The sequence below is a fragment of the Oryctolagus cuniculus genome, unplaced genomic scaffold (assembly GCF_051225735.1).
Source record: "Oryctolagus cuniculus isolate XC-2025 breed Fujian yellow rabbit unplaced genomic scaffold, ASM5122573v1 ptg000104l, whole genome shotgun sequence".
In the NCBI taxonomy this organism is placed as follows: Eukaryota; Metazoa; Chordata; class Mammalia; order Lagomorpha; family Leporidae; genus Oryctolagus; species Oryctolagus cuniculus.
The window spans coordinates 17,582-35,177 of record NW_028301699.1 but is presented as its reverse complement, the minus strand read 5'-3'; the positions used below and the strand labels follow the sequence as shown (position 1 = coordinate 35,177).

Sequence of the window (17,596 nt, the reverse complement as noted above, 5' to 3'; positions counted from 1 at the left end):
TACAACTATAAAATGCATGAAATCTGTTCCCTATATTCTAAAAATTTAAAAAGAAAATATAACTTCAATATGCTCACAAATTTCTCAAATTCTAAGATATGTCAGATTATAAGTTCTTCCTTTTCAATAGTCTGCAAATTCATATAAATCAATGTATAATGCTTTCCACAGAAAATAATTACTTACGAAAAAAATATTGCTGGTAGCCTATCCATTTCTTTAAGTTTTTCCACAAAACAAGGAAGCATTCGTTCCTTTTCAATTCTTGCACTGTCAAAAGTTTGAGGCTTAAGGTACTGCAGTAACTGGTTCACCTGAATAAAGTTACCACAAATAAAAGGCAGATAAGGTACTGACGACCGCAAAGGAAGGCAACAGAATGTGCAGATATTTGAGGGTGAAAAGCAAGTTGCTGTTGAACAGTATATTCAGAATGACAATGTAAGTACAAAGTTAGGATTTCAACCAGTCATATACTAAGCATTTAAATACAATGAAAACCTCAGAAAACTTGAATGACATGGTTCTACACTACTGTGATCAAGTTTATGTAATACTGTGGTGTTGTGCTTACTGAAAGGATTATCATGACTTAATGCTGATCATTATCAGTAAATATAGGCTACAGAAGGATGACTTCAACATTTAATGGCAAGAATATCTGAAATAGTTTTTCTTATCTATAGATATCACATATACACGTATGGTCTACAAATAGTATTTTAATAGGATATTTCATTATTTTTTAAGCTACAATTTTTACGTGGTATAAGTTACCAGAGAAAAGGTAATAGATTCAGTAGGGTGGGCGCTGGCACTGTGGCATAGAAGGTTAAGCCTCCTCCTATGGCACCAGCATCCAATACAGGTGCAGGTCCGTGTCCTGGCTGTTTTGTTTACGGCCTGGGAAAGCACTGGAAGATGGCCCAAGTGCATGGGCCCCTGTGCCCACATGGGAGACCCTGGCTCCTGGCTTCAGATCAGCCAGCTCCTGCCATTACGGCAGTTGCGGGGATTGAAACAGCAGATGGAAGATATTTCTCTCTCTCTCTCTCTCTCTCTCTCTTTCTCTCTCTCTCCTCTGTCTGCTTAACTCTTTCAAATAAATAAATAAATCTTTTTCTAAAAATTACATAGGAGGTTGTTTTAAAATTCCAGTGCCCCAGTCCACTGGAGGTCAATCAGCTCAGAATCTCTAGATGAGATTGGGCTTCCTAGATGATTCCTGATAAGCAGCCAGGGTCGAACCCCTCATGAATTTAATAATGATTTGGGACATTAGGTGGTTTTCACATTTGCAAATCAGTGTGGCCTGTCCCAGTGAGTTTTACTGACTGAGGTGCACATTCAAAGAGGATATAGTAGTAGCAGGTGTGGGCTGTCCAGGATGGAACTAAAGTAATGATTCTCTACATCTTTCTTTACCTAGCTGGCTAAATTTAAGGTAGAATGGCAAAGTACAGTAATAGGATTTCCATATTCAAATACTAAAGAGCCCTATGGGGATTTTCTTTACCATAACTGAATAAATCAGATTCATTTTATATTAAATAAAAAATCCTAAATGTCTGTCACAACCTTGCCTGGGTCCAGCTGCATCCAACTAAGCAGTTCCTTTTTCAGTTCCTCTTCATATTTCTTGGCATCTGTCCTCATGATGACTACTTTATTTTTGAAGCAGCTGAATTCTTCAGGTTCTAACTCCTTGAAAATGAAGAAGCACAAATACCAAAGAAAATACAGTTATCACCTGGTCTAAAGTTTGCCACATGCACAGTTATGAGGCAAGTCTCTCAGTTCACTGCATCCATGTTTATGAACAGCGTTAACTACATGAGGAGTTGAACACATAATGTTTTTAAGTATTTAAAAAGCAAGATTTAAGGCCGGCGCCGCGGCTCACTAGGCTATCCTCCGCCTTGGGGCGCCGGCACACCGGGTTCTAGTCCCGGTTGGGGTGCTAGATTCTGTCCCGGTTGCTCCTCTTCCAGGCCAGCTCTCTGCTGTGGCCAGGGAGTGCAGCGGAGGATGGCCCAAGTGCTTGGGCCCTGCACCCCATGGGAGACCAGGATAAGTACCTGGCTCCTGCCATCGGATCAGCGCAGTGCGCCAGCCGCAGTGCGCCAGCCACGGAGGCCATTGGAGGGTGAACCAACGGCAAAGGAAGACCTTTCTCTCTGTCTCTCTCTCTCACTGTCCACTCTGCCTGTCAAAAAAAAAAAAAAAAGCAAGATTTATTAGAGCCAGAGTGGCATGGAGGGGGCCCCAAGAGAGGCAAACCAGAAGGGGCCCGTGGCACTGGAGTTTTTAAGCACAGTTTTGGGGGAGGAAAAATACTTCTCAGCTTGACATTCAGTTACAGGCAGGGACAAAACCCATCAAAAAAAAAAAAAAAGACATATCATTCTTACTGTAGCAAAGCATTATTCTAAGAACTTTTAATTATTTGGCTTATGTTAATAACAATGCTACAAAATAGGCATTATTAGCTCTTTTAACTAATTTTTCTAAATCTAGAGAAATGAGTCTCTGAAGTTTCTGCTTTGAACTATGGAATACTACGCCTTCATCTACATCAGAGTAACACCATTATCTAGTTTGTTCATTCTTAACGGACTATCATGCCACAGGACTAGAAATATCAGCTAAGGAATACCCACAAACACACACACACACACCCCACATGCACAGACACACACACACACACATACCATTCACAGACACATATGCACACATATACAACATACACACATACACCACAAGCACAACACACATGCAAACACGCATATCACCATACACATACATACACCACATGCACATACACGCATACACCACACACAACATACAGATACACACATACCATGAACACACACACCACGTACACACACACATGCACATGCACCACATTCACACATACACATACATCACGTTCACACACATACATATACCACATTCACACACACACATACACACATCACATGCAAATATGCATGCACACAAACACCACATACACAGACATACACGAAATGCACACACACACACACACGAGAAATCTCCAAAAAGTTCATGGAAATGTGTATTGTGAAACAAACTGCATGAATTTCAAAATTACTTTGCACCAAAACAAACTTACAACTCCATTTCCTCTAATTTTTGAAATATATATACATATGTAAGTGTATTATACGTATTTACGCACACACAGAGAGAGAAACAGTTCCTAGTGTTTACTTTCATACACACACCTGCATCCTTGACCGTTCTGGCCAAATGTGTACCATAGCATCATACAGAAGTATGCTTTCCCGAGGAGAAAACTGAAGGTCTGCAGGGACTCCATACTTCTCTATCTGAAAAGCAGAAAATGCAAAACCATTGATCTCCGTCCCATATGCAGATTTTAACCACCTAGACGCCTCCTTTTCCAAAGTGCTTTTGTACTTACATGGTTGACTGTGAGTGCAGCGCACGGGTGGTAGTGTGCAATGACAAAATCGTTATCCTTTAGAGAACACACATACTTTTCTAGATCGTTGTATCGTTCTTTGTAACACACTGTGAAAGTGGAATTAAAATGCGGATTAAGATGGGTTTGTGTCTCTCAGCAATGATGTAATTCCGATTTTCTAAAGACAGCTAGGCCTAGGGAGAGCTGTGCTGGAAGCCTCTGTCGACAAAACGACAACAGGGCCATGCAGTGGAGGAGGAACTTATGTGCCTATACCGCACACAGATGTTTTACCTGCCCTCCTGGCCTGGATCTTCAGTCACAGTCCATCCTTGCTTCTTGTAATTCCTAGTGTATATTTTTCTAAATATTCTTGGAAAGCATGCTTTTGCATAAGGAGCATGGTTTGAATAAAAAGGCCTGCAACCCATTCAACTATTTCAATAGGAAACACGGGTGTTACTGGATCATCTCCCTGTCTTGGAGAACAGTATCACCATCTCCCAGAGAAAACGAGCCTTCTTCTGTCATTTACTCATTTTTTAAATCCAGGAATCCAGTATGCCACAGGGCTTTGTTAATATGTCACTTAAAATTAGGACAATTTAGCATTTACCTACCTAACATGTTATCTATTTTACTTACGCATTGTTTAACCCTGCATCTCCATAAAAATTAAGCTCTAGGAAAGCAAGGAGTTGTTTTCTGCTCTATCTCTAGGGACTTGAGTGGGATCTGGCACAGATGAGGTACTTTGACATTGTCAAGTGAAAACATGTATATGGGGCCTGTGTGGCACACCTGGTTGAGCTTCTGTTTGCAACCTTGCCATCCCATAGAGTGACAGGTCAGGTCCCGGCTGCTCCACTTCCATCCACCAACACCCTGATATTGTACTGAGAAAGCAGATGATGGCCCAAGTACTTCAGCCCCTGCCAACCACGTACGAGAGTCAGATGGAGCTCCTGGCTCCTGGCTTCAGCCTGGCCCATTCTCAGCTATTATGGTCATTGAGAGAATGTACCAGCAAATGGACAATCTCTCCCTTTCTGTGTCACTCTGCTTTCAAATAAATTAACCTTTTTTTTTTTAAGGTTCTCTAATCTACTGTTGGTGGGAATGCAAACTAATACAGCCATTGTGGAAGACAGTATGGCGATTCCTCAGACAGCTGAAAAAAGATATGTCATATGACCCAGTTATCCCACCCCAGGAGTTTACCCAAACAAAATAAAATCAGCATATGAAAGAGTTATCTGTACATCCATGTTTATTACAGCTCAATTTCCAACAGCTCAGATATGGAATCAACCCAGGTGTCCATCAAGTGGTGACTGGACAAAGAAAATGTGGAATACATACACTTTGGAATATTACTCAGCTGTAAAAAATGGAATTCTGTCTTTCACAATAAATTGGATGTACCTGGAAACCATTATACTTAGTGAAATAAGCCAATTCCAAAAAACAAATACCATATGTTTTCCCTGATCTGTGGTAATGAAAAGAGTACCAAAAAGTAATGTATAATTATTTGCATTGCAATCTGCACAAAATTATTCTTCTGTGTAAAATGGCTTAAAGTCTAAATGAACTTAATCATTATCCTGTAACCACACAGGAAATATTTAAATGTTACATTGTCATTGCTTCTATTTCATTTAAAAAAATGTATGGGTGAAATGGTCACTTTTTCTCTTCAATTATTGATAGCCGCTGTGTATATTCCCACTAAACTAGGGTCGTCTTGCTTTTTACATGTTAAACTTCTTATTAGGTAAGGTATTAACCTTTTTTTAGTATTCAGCCTTTTTACAGTACTGGAAATTTAAAATATGCTATCTCAAAACTTAAAAAAAAGAAAGGTAGCAGGAAGGAGACTGGGAGGGAGGAAGGGAATACCATTATGTTCTTAGACTTGTATCTATAAGCATATTGATTCTTAAAATTAAAACAAAAATGAAATAAAACAGCATGAATGTCACATATAGGAATCTGAAATTCACAGTAGCTAAGAGATGGAATTAACCTAGATGTCCATCAACTGATTACTAGATAAAGAAAATGTGGTATACATACATGATGGAATTTATTCAGCCAAAAAAAAAAAAAACAAAACAAAACAAAAAAAAAAACCAAAACAGAGAGAGAATGAAATCCTGTCTTTTACAATAAAATGGATGCAACTGGAAACCAATTTACTTAGTGAAATAAGCAAGAACCAAAAAGACAATAGTAGGTTTTCTGATTTGTGGTAAGTAAGATATAGAGTACACAAAAAGTCATGTATATGAGTGACACTGACATCCTGAGATTTGATTATTGCTTATAGCCCTTGTCAACACCCCTGTAGAACAGTGGTCTTCCTATGGGTGGAATCCTTTATTTAGTGGAGGACTAGCCCTGTGATGAAAGAAGTTGAAAGTATGTTATTGCAAAAATTAAAAGGGAAAAAAAGAAAGGATGGAGGACGGTAGTAGGGAGAGTGGGAAGTATCATTATGTCCTGCAAATTGTATATCTGAAATCTGTTCTCGTTATACAAAGAAAAATAAAAAAGTAGTCAGATAAACATGATTCTATACTACTTCAGAGAATTCTCACGAAATAGTCCCAAATGCATGCGGTAAGGAATACTCAATTCAATAGTAAAACATTTAGAGTATGTGCATAATAAAACAATTATGATATGGATAAAAGCATATGATTTCAAATATCCAGTATTTTCCAAGGAAAAGAGGGGCACATACAAAAATAACTACCACAGGTGGTAGGAAATTGCATAACATAGGACACCCTATGGGCCCTGACCTAGAACAATCAAGGTGGTGTTCGGGATGTGCCGCAAGGCAGAATCTTTCCAATAAAGAGTAGACAGGACTTGGCCAAGTACAGAGGAAAGTGACCCAGGGAGAGCGTTCTAGAAGAAAACCTGAAACTCAAAGGCAGATTTCAGAGCACAATTAATAATCCAAACTATCAAGAAAGTCCTGAAAGGAGAAGATTTCTTAGATGAAACAGGGGATAGCACAGAAGCTGGGACCACAGGTGAATTGGAAATTTTGAAACACATTGTTCAGTGAGCCAGAACTGTCCTCTAGGTTTGTTTGAGTCTTTTCTCACAGAACAGGAGTGAAATGCTTATCTTGGCTATGACTCCATATCAATCACATTAAATCATGAAGGAATTCGCACAACACCAAAATAGACAATATTTGGAAAGAATTTGATCTCCAAGTTCAGTCAGTCAGCTCTGTGGACGTCAACATGGAATATCACCTCCTAGAGCTGTTTCCTATCTATTTCATTTCCTCTGTAAGTGAAAGTAAGATGCACTGCCTTTCACGGTTACAATAAGAACAAGTTGCTCTGCGTATGTAGAACACCCTCAAATGTGACGAGCACACGGGGTATGCTTGCTACCTCTGCACTCCCCTCTCCCGAGTGAAGAAATCCATACCCAGTCTAACTTTGTACGATGGCTTTCCCACTCTTGTTCGTTGTTGTCTCTTTGAGCTTTTTAAGGCATTTCTTGATGGATCAGCATTTTCCATTGTGCTTTCAACACGTTGCCAATATCCTTTAACTAACGCCAACCACCTAGTTACAAAAAGAGAACAATCATTGTTGCAGAAAAACGTGTTCCTAAGTCTGTATATATGAATCACATGAAATTTGTTTACCTTAAATAAAAAAATTTTAAAAAGATAAAATGAAAAATTGGAAATGATGGGTGTGGTTCATTAACTTTGACAAAGATATCAGCACAAAGCGTAATAGCAGAACTTGGGTGAAGGGGAATATGGTAACTCTTTGTATCTCATAATTTGTCTGCAAATTTAAAATTGTTCTTAAGATGTTAAAAAGCAGATATGACTGGAGGGAGGCACGATGGTGGAACAGTGACAGGGAAGTCTTCTATAGGCTCCACGAACTTAGCAGAAAAAAAAGTGAAGTCACACTCTCCGGGAAAACTGCAGTGGGAGATCTTGCAAAAGCAGTGGAAACGGCCTGGACCTAAGGGGAAGGCACAGGCACACAGCAAGGAGCTCGGAGCGTGGAGCAGGAACACAACAAAGGAACCAGCAGCCCACCTGGATAGCCAGGTGGGGTCAGACTGCACCGGCCCTTGCCACACCACGGCTGGTGCAGCTGGAAGAAGAATCTAGTAGACTGTGCAGTGTCTGAGTCCAGCCCAGAACCCTCAGGGGAGCTGGGGCGACTGCTCACCCAGAGTGGGGGAAGAAAAGCCGAGCACCTCCCTCACCACGGCTCCCGCTACCACACCAGCACCCTGCAGCTAACAGGCCGGGAGACAGCTGCCGTCATTCCACAAGATCAGAGCAGCGGCTCCAGCTTCTCCGAGCGCACCCAGTAGCTAGTGGGAACTGTTGGCAGGGGCAACCAGAGCAGTTCGAATCAACTGGTGGGGTCTGTCCCCACCTGTCATCAGGCCAACAACACCAGCTCCTCTGTACCCTTATGGCAAAGGGCGGGGAGGGGGAGCCATCCCCACCAAAGGGAAGCGCCACCCTCAGGGCTCTTGTACCCACCCAGCACAGTTCTGAAAGCAGCAGGGCTGCAGATGGCAAGTACTGTGCTTGCTTGCAACCCAGGGATTCTACCAAGGCGAAAAATCCCTGTGGACTTTGAGTCTGCTCAGGGTGAAACACACAGCCTCCCTGTGGACAGGACAGCCTAGCGGGGCAGAGTGTACTCTCTTGCAGTCCTTGTCTGTGGGAGCCCAGGGTGCTGAGACTGTGAAAACACTGTGACTGTGAGAGGGGGCAGGGTGTAGCGGGTGCTGGGTAAGTTCTGGGTGCAGAGCCACACTTTCAGAACTCCTAGGTTGCCAGGGCAGACCACTGCAGCTGGACCCGTGCACACAGAGAGCTCTGCACACGTTCCCGAATCTGCATACAGGAAATGGATGAAATTTGTATACTTTAAATTAAATAAAATTTTTTAAACAAGAAAAGCTTTAATTTTCAAAAAAAAAAAAGAATGAATATAAATCTCAGACTCACTCAGTGAGATGCTCAGGGTTACTGATAGTAGCAGAAAGGGCCAAAAAGGGACAACGAATCATAACAAGGAGATGTTCCCACACTTCCGCTCCAACTTCTCCCCCAAGGCAGTGAACCTGTCAGTGTAAACAGACTCAATGTCAGAATGGGGACAGGGGTTTTATTTTTTAATGTTAATAAACTACCTTGTTACCAGACCTACTTTTCCCTTCTACTCTCCATTTCAGTAACATTCATTTACCCACTGACAAAGCTTGTGAAAGAAGCCAATATGTTTTGCAGAATCACAGTATGTTCCAGACTTTAACAATAATGTATTTAGGAATGACTTGCTCTGTAACACATTGTGATGACTGACCCATAAGCAAGTACTATTGCCTGCCGTGGTAGTGAAAGCGCATCAAGCACACCATGAACAAAAGGACACATGTTAAGTGTTATTTACAAAAGAAACACTGGTTGAATGACAGAGATTGTCCTAAACAGATACTAAGATAAATCTTGATACAAACCCACATTTGCTTATGCATCACTAATCTCAACACCTTTAAACAGTCTTGATAGATAACAGTATCTATCTTCAAAGGCATTTTATAAAGAGGAAATACAATTTCCTAGAAATTATTTAGAATATATGCCAATCACAGTAAACATTAAAATAATGATGCCAATTATATTTTGTATAGCAATGCATAAGTTACAATATACTTAATTATTAATTAACACAATGCTTGTATTCTTTTCCTAACCTTTATTTTGTTGTGAAACATAAGATTCAATAAATTACATAAAGCTTGATTTTTCAGATCACAAAGTATTATCCATGGAAATGAAGTAAACCAAATGTCATTGTCACTGCACCTGTAAATCAAGATAAATAATGCCTCTAGCATTTCAGAAGCCCAGATTATAACAGCTTCCTTCTTTGGAAGTTACTATATCAATTTTTGAAAAAATTATGATTCCATTGGTCATTCTACTTCTTCACATGTCCATGTGTATATATGTACTTGTATGTTTATATATAAAGCATAGAAATTTATTTTGCCCATTTAAAACATTGTATAACTGGAATTATTTAACTTGTGTTCTTTGTATCTAACTTCCTTTGCCCAACATGATTTTTAAATTAATCTGCATTTCAGCCGGCACGTGGCTCACTAGGCTAATCCTCCGCCTGCAGCACTGGCACCCTGGGTTCTAGTCCCAGTTGCTCCTCTTCCAGTCCAGCTCTCTGCTGTGGCCCAGGAGGGCAATGGAGGATGGCCCAAGTGCTTGGGTCCCTACACCCACATGGGAGACCCGGAGGAAGTACCCAGCTCCTGGCTTCGGGTTGGCACAGCACCAGCCGTAGCGGCCATTTGGGGGGTGAATCAATGGAAGGAAGACCTCTCTTTCTCTCTCTCTGTCTAACTCTGCCTGGCAAAAAATTTAAAAAAAAAAATTAATCTGCACTTCATTGACTTTCCTCACTCTATGTATTTTATCAAATGCCTGTGCCACCTTCTATTTTTTTCTACTCTGGAGGACATTTCAGTTGTTTATAGTTTGATAACACCACCAATGATGCGACTATGAACATTTTGTACAGGTATCCTAGCCTGATTCAGTCTTACTCTTGAAAACGTGACTCCTGTTTTTCTATTTCAGAATATATACAAGTGGAATTCCTTGTTCCTGAAGTACTGTCACCATCACTAGTTTTGCTGAGACAATTTCCAAAGCAGCACAATGTCCGTGCCTTCCCGTTGCTCCTCCTCCTCTGCAACACCTGACACTCTAATTGTCAACACTGTGATGGGTAAGACTCAATGTGAGGTTACTTTCAATTAATTTAGTTCTTTATTTGAGAAGAAAAACAGAGAGAAAGGCAGAAAGGGACAAAGACTGTACCTACTGACTCACTCCCCAAATATCCACAATGTCCTGGGCCAAGCCAAAGCCAGGAGCTGGGAACTCAACCTGGGTCTCCCACATGCATGATAGGAGCCCAATTACTTGAGGTATCACCTGCTGCCTCCCTGGGTGCACATTCACAAGCAGCTGGAGTCGAGAGTCTGAGTTGGGAATGGAACCCAGGCTCTTCAATATGGGATCTGGGCAAACGCCTGCCTCTCAGTGTGACATCAACTTGTATTTCACTTGACTTACTTTTCAGAAGTGTATCAAGGGTCTTCAAAAAGTTCACAGAAAATGTATGCTATGAAAAAGTTATTTGTGGAGGGGCTGGCATTGTGGCACAGCCGGTCCAGCATCCCAATGAGCCCCTGTTTGAGTCCCAGCTGCTTCATTTCTGGTCCAGTTCCCTGCTAATGCACCTGGGAAAGGTAGCAGACGATATCCCAAGTGTTTGGGCCCCTGCCACTCAAGTGGGAGACCCAGATGTAGTTCCTAGCTTCTGGCTTTGGCCTGACCCAGCCCTGGCTGTTGTGACCATTTGGGGAGTGAACCAGTACATGGAAGATATCGCGCTCTCGCTCGCTCGCTCTCTCTCTCTCTTCCCCCTTAAGGATGTGCTACACACAGAAACACAGAGAGATAGCCATCATTATGAAAGAATGTAAAGGCAGAAAATCCCCCAGTAAAAGTACAAAAGAAATTCAAAGTAAACAATGGGAATATTATGGGAAAATGGCAGAGCCAAGTTGTTACTTATCAATAGTCATGTTGAATGTAAATGGCTTCACCTCTCCAGTAAAAACCAGACTGGCTGAATGGATTAAAAAACAAGACTCATCTATTTGCTGCCTACAAGAAACACCTCTCATCAACAAAGATACAAACAGACTGAAAGTGAATGGATGGAAAAAGATACTCCATGCCAACAGAAACCAAAAAGAACTGGTATACGATCCTAATATCAGACAAAATAAACTTCAACTTGAAAACTGCTGAAAAAGACAAAGAAGGGCACCATGTAATGATTAAGGGATCAATTCAACAGGAAGAAGTGACTATTGTAAAAGTACATGCACCTAGTTACAGTCACCTGGTTATTTAAAGAAATGTTAATGGATCTAAAGGGAGATAGGACTCCAATACAATAGTAATGGGGTGGAGGGAGGTCAGACCAAGGCAACAGGACCAGTCTCACAGGGCAAAATAGCTAATAAGGAAGGGGTATATAAGCCAGCAGTGACAGAGCCATGAGAATTTCATGCAGAGAAGCCCAGGAGTCCAACAGAGACTGAGCAGGCCCACACTGAGGGAGCAAAAAGTGGTGGAAGAGCAGTGGAGAAACCGAACCTCGAGACTGACACCACCCCCACCCCCGGCAGACCAGGCGAGACACGAGGTCTCAAGTCCACGGAGCTGTGGGTAGAAGTGGGCGGGGGAGCCTGGTGAACTGTGTTTGAAGTTCCAAGCTGGAAGAACAGGGGAACAAATGGAGAGGTTGGGCACCTCCTACCATCCATGTCTCCCCCTCCCCACAATCAGACCTGCAGCCTGCTGGGAGAAGCCATATTATTTGTTTACATCTTCAAATGTAAGCAGGGGGCGACTGCTTTGCTGCTCATGCTCATGTCCGTCAATTGGGGGGGCCACTTCACAAGACCCCAGAAATAGGATCACAACATTCCAGAGTAATTTCCCCACCACCAGCAGCAAGCTGTACAACAAGGAGAAGTACTAAATATCGAAATCTCGAGCTGGTTCCATGCACAAGCGAGAAGCAAGCCCAACCCCAAAAGGCAGGGCTTAGTGCATCAGAGCTCTCGTACCTGCCCCATCAAGATCAAGAAGTGAACAGGACGACTCCTGGAGGCGGCCCTGCGTGCTTCCATTTGCAACACACAGACACATAGCAGCTCATAGCAGTGGGAAATCTCACTGTTAGGTAGGAAGTCAGATATGAGCTTATGTGTGTATGACATAAAGGCTTAAAGAGAAGACGTCTATGTCCAGCATATGCATCTGCATCTCAAAGTCATCCCAATAACGTTTCAGGGGCAGCCCAGTGTTCACATCCTGCACTGCCCCTTCCTACCCCATAATCTGCCAGGTGGGGTCCCTGCCCCTTCTGCCTGACAATCTTCCACAATCGCAGCCCAGTATCTGAATTTAAAATACCCTGCTCCAGATCCTGGGTTAGGATGGTGCCAGCTAGGCTTCCTCCTGTCTGATACCTTCAGAGGAAAACCCAGATAGGAGCTTCTTACTATTTGCATCCATAAAATCCTTTGTTTCAGGAGATGTGTGAAGACAAATACTCATCTCCTTAAAAACCCCCAGCCTCCACCGGACGGTGCGCTCTGCCTCTCTGCTGAGCTGCCTGCCTGCCTGGCCAGGTGTAATCTCTCCATTCAACCATGTAACCTCGTCCCCCCCCCCCCGCCCGCCCCAGTCCAAGTGACTGCGCACTCTCTCTCAGGTCCTATCTGGAGAGGTGCCCATCCGTTCTTACGAATGTCCCTTCCCTAATAAACTTTGCTATTTTACTACTCTGTCTCACGCCTGAATTCTTTCTTGCAAAGACAAGAACTCTGCCATTCACAGTAACATCACCACAAGCACCAAGACACATATTTAAGAGAAAAGCAACCGGAAATGCCAAAAAAACAAAGGAAAAAACCTTAATAAGGATAAGAAAGACAGTATGAGTCCCTCCCAAAGGAATACTACAACTCTTCAATAATAGAAGCTGGAGAAGAGGCTGAGGTTATGCCAGAAATGGAATTCAGAAAATTAATCATCAGATTACTTAGAAGCAATCAGAAATAAACTCACAATCTAAATGAAACATGTTCCCAAGAAATTGAGATATTAAAGAGAAGTCAGTATGACCTTGTCTAAATAAGATTGGAGTTGGTGAACTCAAAAGGCTTCCATAGCCTTGGCAACCCATGATAAGAGCCTAGGGTGATTACTGATGCCATAAACAAGAGTGTCAATTGTTAAGTCAACAACAGGAGTCATTGTGCACTTACTCCCCATGTAGGATCTCTGTCCTTAATGTGTTATACTATGCAAATTAATGCTATAACTAGTACTCAAACAGTACTTTACACTTTGTGTTTCTGTGTGGGTGCAAACTGTTGAAATCTTTACTTAATATATACTAAATTGATCTTCTGTATATAATGATAATTGAAAATGAACCTTGATGTGAATGGAATGGGAGAGGGAGCTGGAAATGGGAGGGTTGCAGGTGGGAGGGAAGTTACGGGGGGGGGGGGCACTGTAATCCAAAAGCTGTACTTTGGAAATTTATGTTTATTAAATAAAAGTTAAAAAAAGAGAAGTCAGAATGAAATACTAGAAATGAAGAATTCCATAGTTCAAATAAAAAATGCAGTGGAAAGCCTTAACAATAGAATAAGTGAGACAGAAAAAAGAATATCAGACTAGAAGACAATTTTCTGGAAATAATAAGGTCAGACCAAACACAAGAAGAAGAAATTAGGAAACTGAAAAACATGGTAGGAGATCTACAAGATTCTATCAAACGACCCAACACACAGATCCTAGACTGCCAGAAGGCATGGAGAGAAAGAATTAGAAGGCCTTCTTAATGCAATAATAACAGAAAACTTCTGCAATCTGGAGAAAGAGACATCCAAGTACAGGAAGTACACAGAATTCCCAAAAGACAGGAAGAGAAAAGATCTGCACCTTGACACATTGTAGCATAGCTCTCCTCCATAACGCATAAAGAAAAGATCTTAAAACCTGCAGGAGAGAAAGACAAATCACACTCAGAAAACCCAATTAGATTCACTTCCAACTTCTCATCACAAACCCTAAAGACAAGGAGAGAATGGAAGACATACTCCAAGTCCTAAGGGAAAAAAATTGTCAACCCAGAATACTGTACCCTGCAAAGCTCTCATTTATGAATGAAGGAAAAATAAGGATCTTCCACAACAAACAGAAATTGAAAGAATTTCTAACTACCTGCACAGCCCTAAAAAGATGTTCAAGGATGTGCTACACACAAAAACACAGAAACAGGAACATCCCTACAAAAGTAGTTGAATGCAGAAAATGACCCAGCAAAAGTACAAACAAAATTCAAAAACAGAACTATTTACAGAAACATGGCAGGGCAAAGTCGGCACTTAACAATACGTATGGTGAATGTAAATGGCCTGAACTCACCAGTTAAAAGACACAGACTAGCTGAATGGATTAAAAAAGAAAATCCATCTATTTGCTGCCTACAAGAAACATATCTTTCCAACAAAGATGCATGCAGACTGAAAGTGAAAGGATGAAACAAGATATTCCACGCTAACAGAAACCAAAAAAGAGCTGGTGTGGCCATCCTAAATCAGACAAAATAAACTTTAACACAAAAACTATTAAAAGAGATAAAGAAGGGCACTATACAATGATTAAAGGATCAATTCAACAGGAAAATGTGACTATTATAAATGTATATGCACATAATAACAGGGCACCTGGTTATTTAAAAGAAATGTAAAGGGAGATATAGATTCAAATACAATAGTAATGGGGGACTTCAATACCCCACTTTCAGCAATGGACAGATCAATGAGGCAGAATATCAAAAAAGAAATAACAGAGTTAATCAATACCATAGACAAAATAGACCTATTAGCCTATTAGCTATCTATAGAGCCTTCCACCCTACAGCCACAGGGTACATCTTATTCTACTTGGTACATGGAACTTTCTATAGGATTGACCACATACTAGGCCATAAAGCAAGTCTAAGCAAATTCAAGCAAATCAAATCATGCCATGCATCTTCTCGGACCACAATGCAAGGAAACTGAAAATCAACAACTCAAGAATCTCTACATTATATGAAAACACATGGAGAATGAACAACATGTTCCTGAATGCACAGTGGGTCATAGAAGAAATCAAAAGAGAAATCAGAAAATTTCTGGAAACAAATGAAGACAACAATACAACATACCAAAATTTGTGGGATACAGCAAAAGCAGTGTTAACAGGAAACAACTCTCCCAGAACTTATTGGTAAACCCTTCTATAAACAACTTATATTTATTTTAGTAACTAACCATATGAATGCCATCTTTATTAAAGTACATATGGTACATGTGGTCTTGGTTGACATAAAATATTCTGTTGAGATAAAAGGAATAAAAAGCACATACCTCATCAAATATGACATAGCGCATTCTTTCTGTCCATTTCTGATAATGAGGTGATAGCAAGAGTATTTCCAAACACTGAGGCACTGTTACTAATATCTGTTTTTTTTTTAAAAAAAGCTGTTTTAATTTCCAAACATTAATAAGAAATTTTATGACACACTATATCCATCTTGACATTTCCATGTTCAAAAAAATATTTCATTAATGTGAAAGTAAAATGAATATGTACAACTGATCCCCACATATGCTGCCACTGATACACTCAAAAGCAGTTAAGTTTGTTTCATTAAGAAACATTCTCTTGGGGCTGGTGCTGTGATGTAGCAGGTAAAGCCGCTGCCTGCAGTGCCAGCATCCCATATGGGCACCAGTTCTAGTCTCGGCTGCTCCACTTCTGATTCAGCTCTCTGCTATGGCTTGGGGAAGCAGTAGAGGATGGCCCAAGTGCTTGGGCCCCTGTACCCATGTGGGAGACCAGGAAGAAGCTCCTGGCTCCTGGCTTCGGATCACCACAGCTCCAGCCATTATGGTCAGTTGGGGAGCGAACCAGCAGATGGAAGACCTCTCTCTCTCTCTGCCTCTCCTCTCTCTGTAGAACTCTTTCAAATAAATAAATAAATCTTTTTAAAAAAAAAGAAATATTCTCTGGCACAGTATTCTGGGAATACAAAAGTCACCATGTCCTGAAACCATCTCTACTAAAGAGGAAGTTGCTTCCTCAGGCTAAAATTTCAGAAAAGTAATGCATTCTCTTTACGTAACATTTATGTAATGTAAACATTTAATAATTAATATAGAATTAAAATATCATCAGTAATCAAATTCTTAGATAAGAAAAATTATACAAACCATCTAGCCCAATATAAATACATCTATCAGGGTAGCTGTGGGTTTCATGTTACCCCATTAAAACCCTACGTGTCTCCCAGAGTGCCACATTCACACTACGACTCATCACGCGGACAGCTGTGACGTACCTGACAGTTCAAGGTGTCGTGGCGGTAATCCCTTGTGAAAACTCCACACACCACTGAGCCTTTCGGCAGTGCTTTAGTAAACAAATTGTAGACAGTTCCCACCACCTGGTTAACCAGAGCCTGCAGTCACAAAAGACAGAGTGAGCGGCTACTCAGTAAACTATCAACAATGCTGCAAAAAAACTGGTTCAAGCAAACCCACGTCTGGAACCACTGATACGCAACAATGCAGTACCGAACTGGTAACAATTCTGCCCTAATAAGGCAATACCTCACAGCAAATCCTTCCACCAATTCCATTTAAGTTTTCTAAATGTTATATAATACAATGCAGTGCCTGTTGATGGGATGGCCAGCAACAAAAACACAAACAGTGGTTCCTCGTCCCGTCAGTGTAATATGTGCTGATACAGGTAATATTAGATGGCGCCTGTATTTTACAATGCTGAACAGTAATGGGCACAGCACTGAAGCTCACTAAGCTCCCGCGTCCTCATCAGTGAAGGATGTGGCTCGTGGGACGCAGGGCCCCTCCCCACACTGGCTCCTCGCAGTGCAGCTGTAAGCCTGGGAATTAAGTATTTTGCTAGGGAAAGTGAGAGGAAGGAGTGTATCCCAAAACCCCTTTTGAGAGAAAAAGAATATTTATTTCGCAAGTGCCCTTTAACTCTACTTCACCCAGGTTGCTGCAAAGGAAGAAACCCATGGCCCCTGTAAGAATCCAAGGCTCTTCCATCAGGCACCTGCCCAACCCCAGAGCTGGTAAAACTGAGGGGAGAAGCGCCTCTCTCTCTCTCTCTCTCTCTCTCTCCCTCTCTCTCTCTCTCTCTTGAACTTGTCTGTCCTCTCTTAAGTACACAAGCCTGGCACCAACACCAAATCATTCCCATTGGCAAGACTCTCAGAAGTGTCCAGCCCTGTCTTTTCACAAGTGCTGGCCCTAGGGAGATTTATGAGAGAACACTAATAAACAAATGCTTGTGAATGGCACATTTACCCATCATTATTCATGCCCAGACAGTACACTGGATGCCTGGTGTGCCTTGTCTCAGGTCAC

General features: G+C 41.4%; 1 protein-coding gene across 2 annotated transcripts in view; it reads right to left on the bottom strand.

The window, feature by feature from the left end:
• Window positions 1-146: 146 nt before the first annotated feature.
• Window positions 147-17,596, bottom strand: part of LOC149119057 (putative ATP-dependent RNA helicase DDX60) — a 29,883-nt gene continuing 12,433 nt past the window's right edge. For both annotated transcript variants that reach the window (XM_089325328.1, XM_089325329.1), the window contains exons 7-14: window positions 16,540-16,659; window positions 15,563-15,658; window positions 8,475-8,590; window positions 6,908-7,047; window positions 3,446-3,555; window positions 3,246-3,350; window positions 1,579-1,704; window positions 147-314 (exon numbers count right to left, since the gene is read on the bottom strand). In XM_089325328.1, the coding sequence (XP_089181454.1) occupies window positions 183-314; window positions 1,579-1,704; window positions 3,246-3,350; window positions 3,446-3,555; window positions 6,908-7,047; window positions 8,475-8,590; window positions 15,563-15,658; window positions 16,540-16,659 (945 nt within the window). In that variant the 3' untranslated portion in view covers window positions 147-182. The remainder of the gene's footprint in view (window positions 315-1,578; window positions 1,705-3,245; window positions 3,351-3,445; window positions 3,556-6,907; window positions 7,048-8,474; window positions 8,591-15,562; window positions 15,659-16,539; window positions 16,660-17,596) is intronic.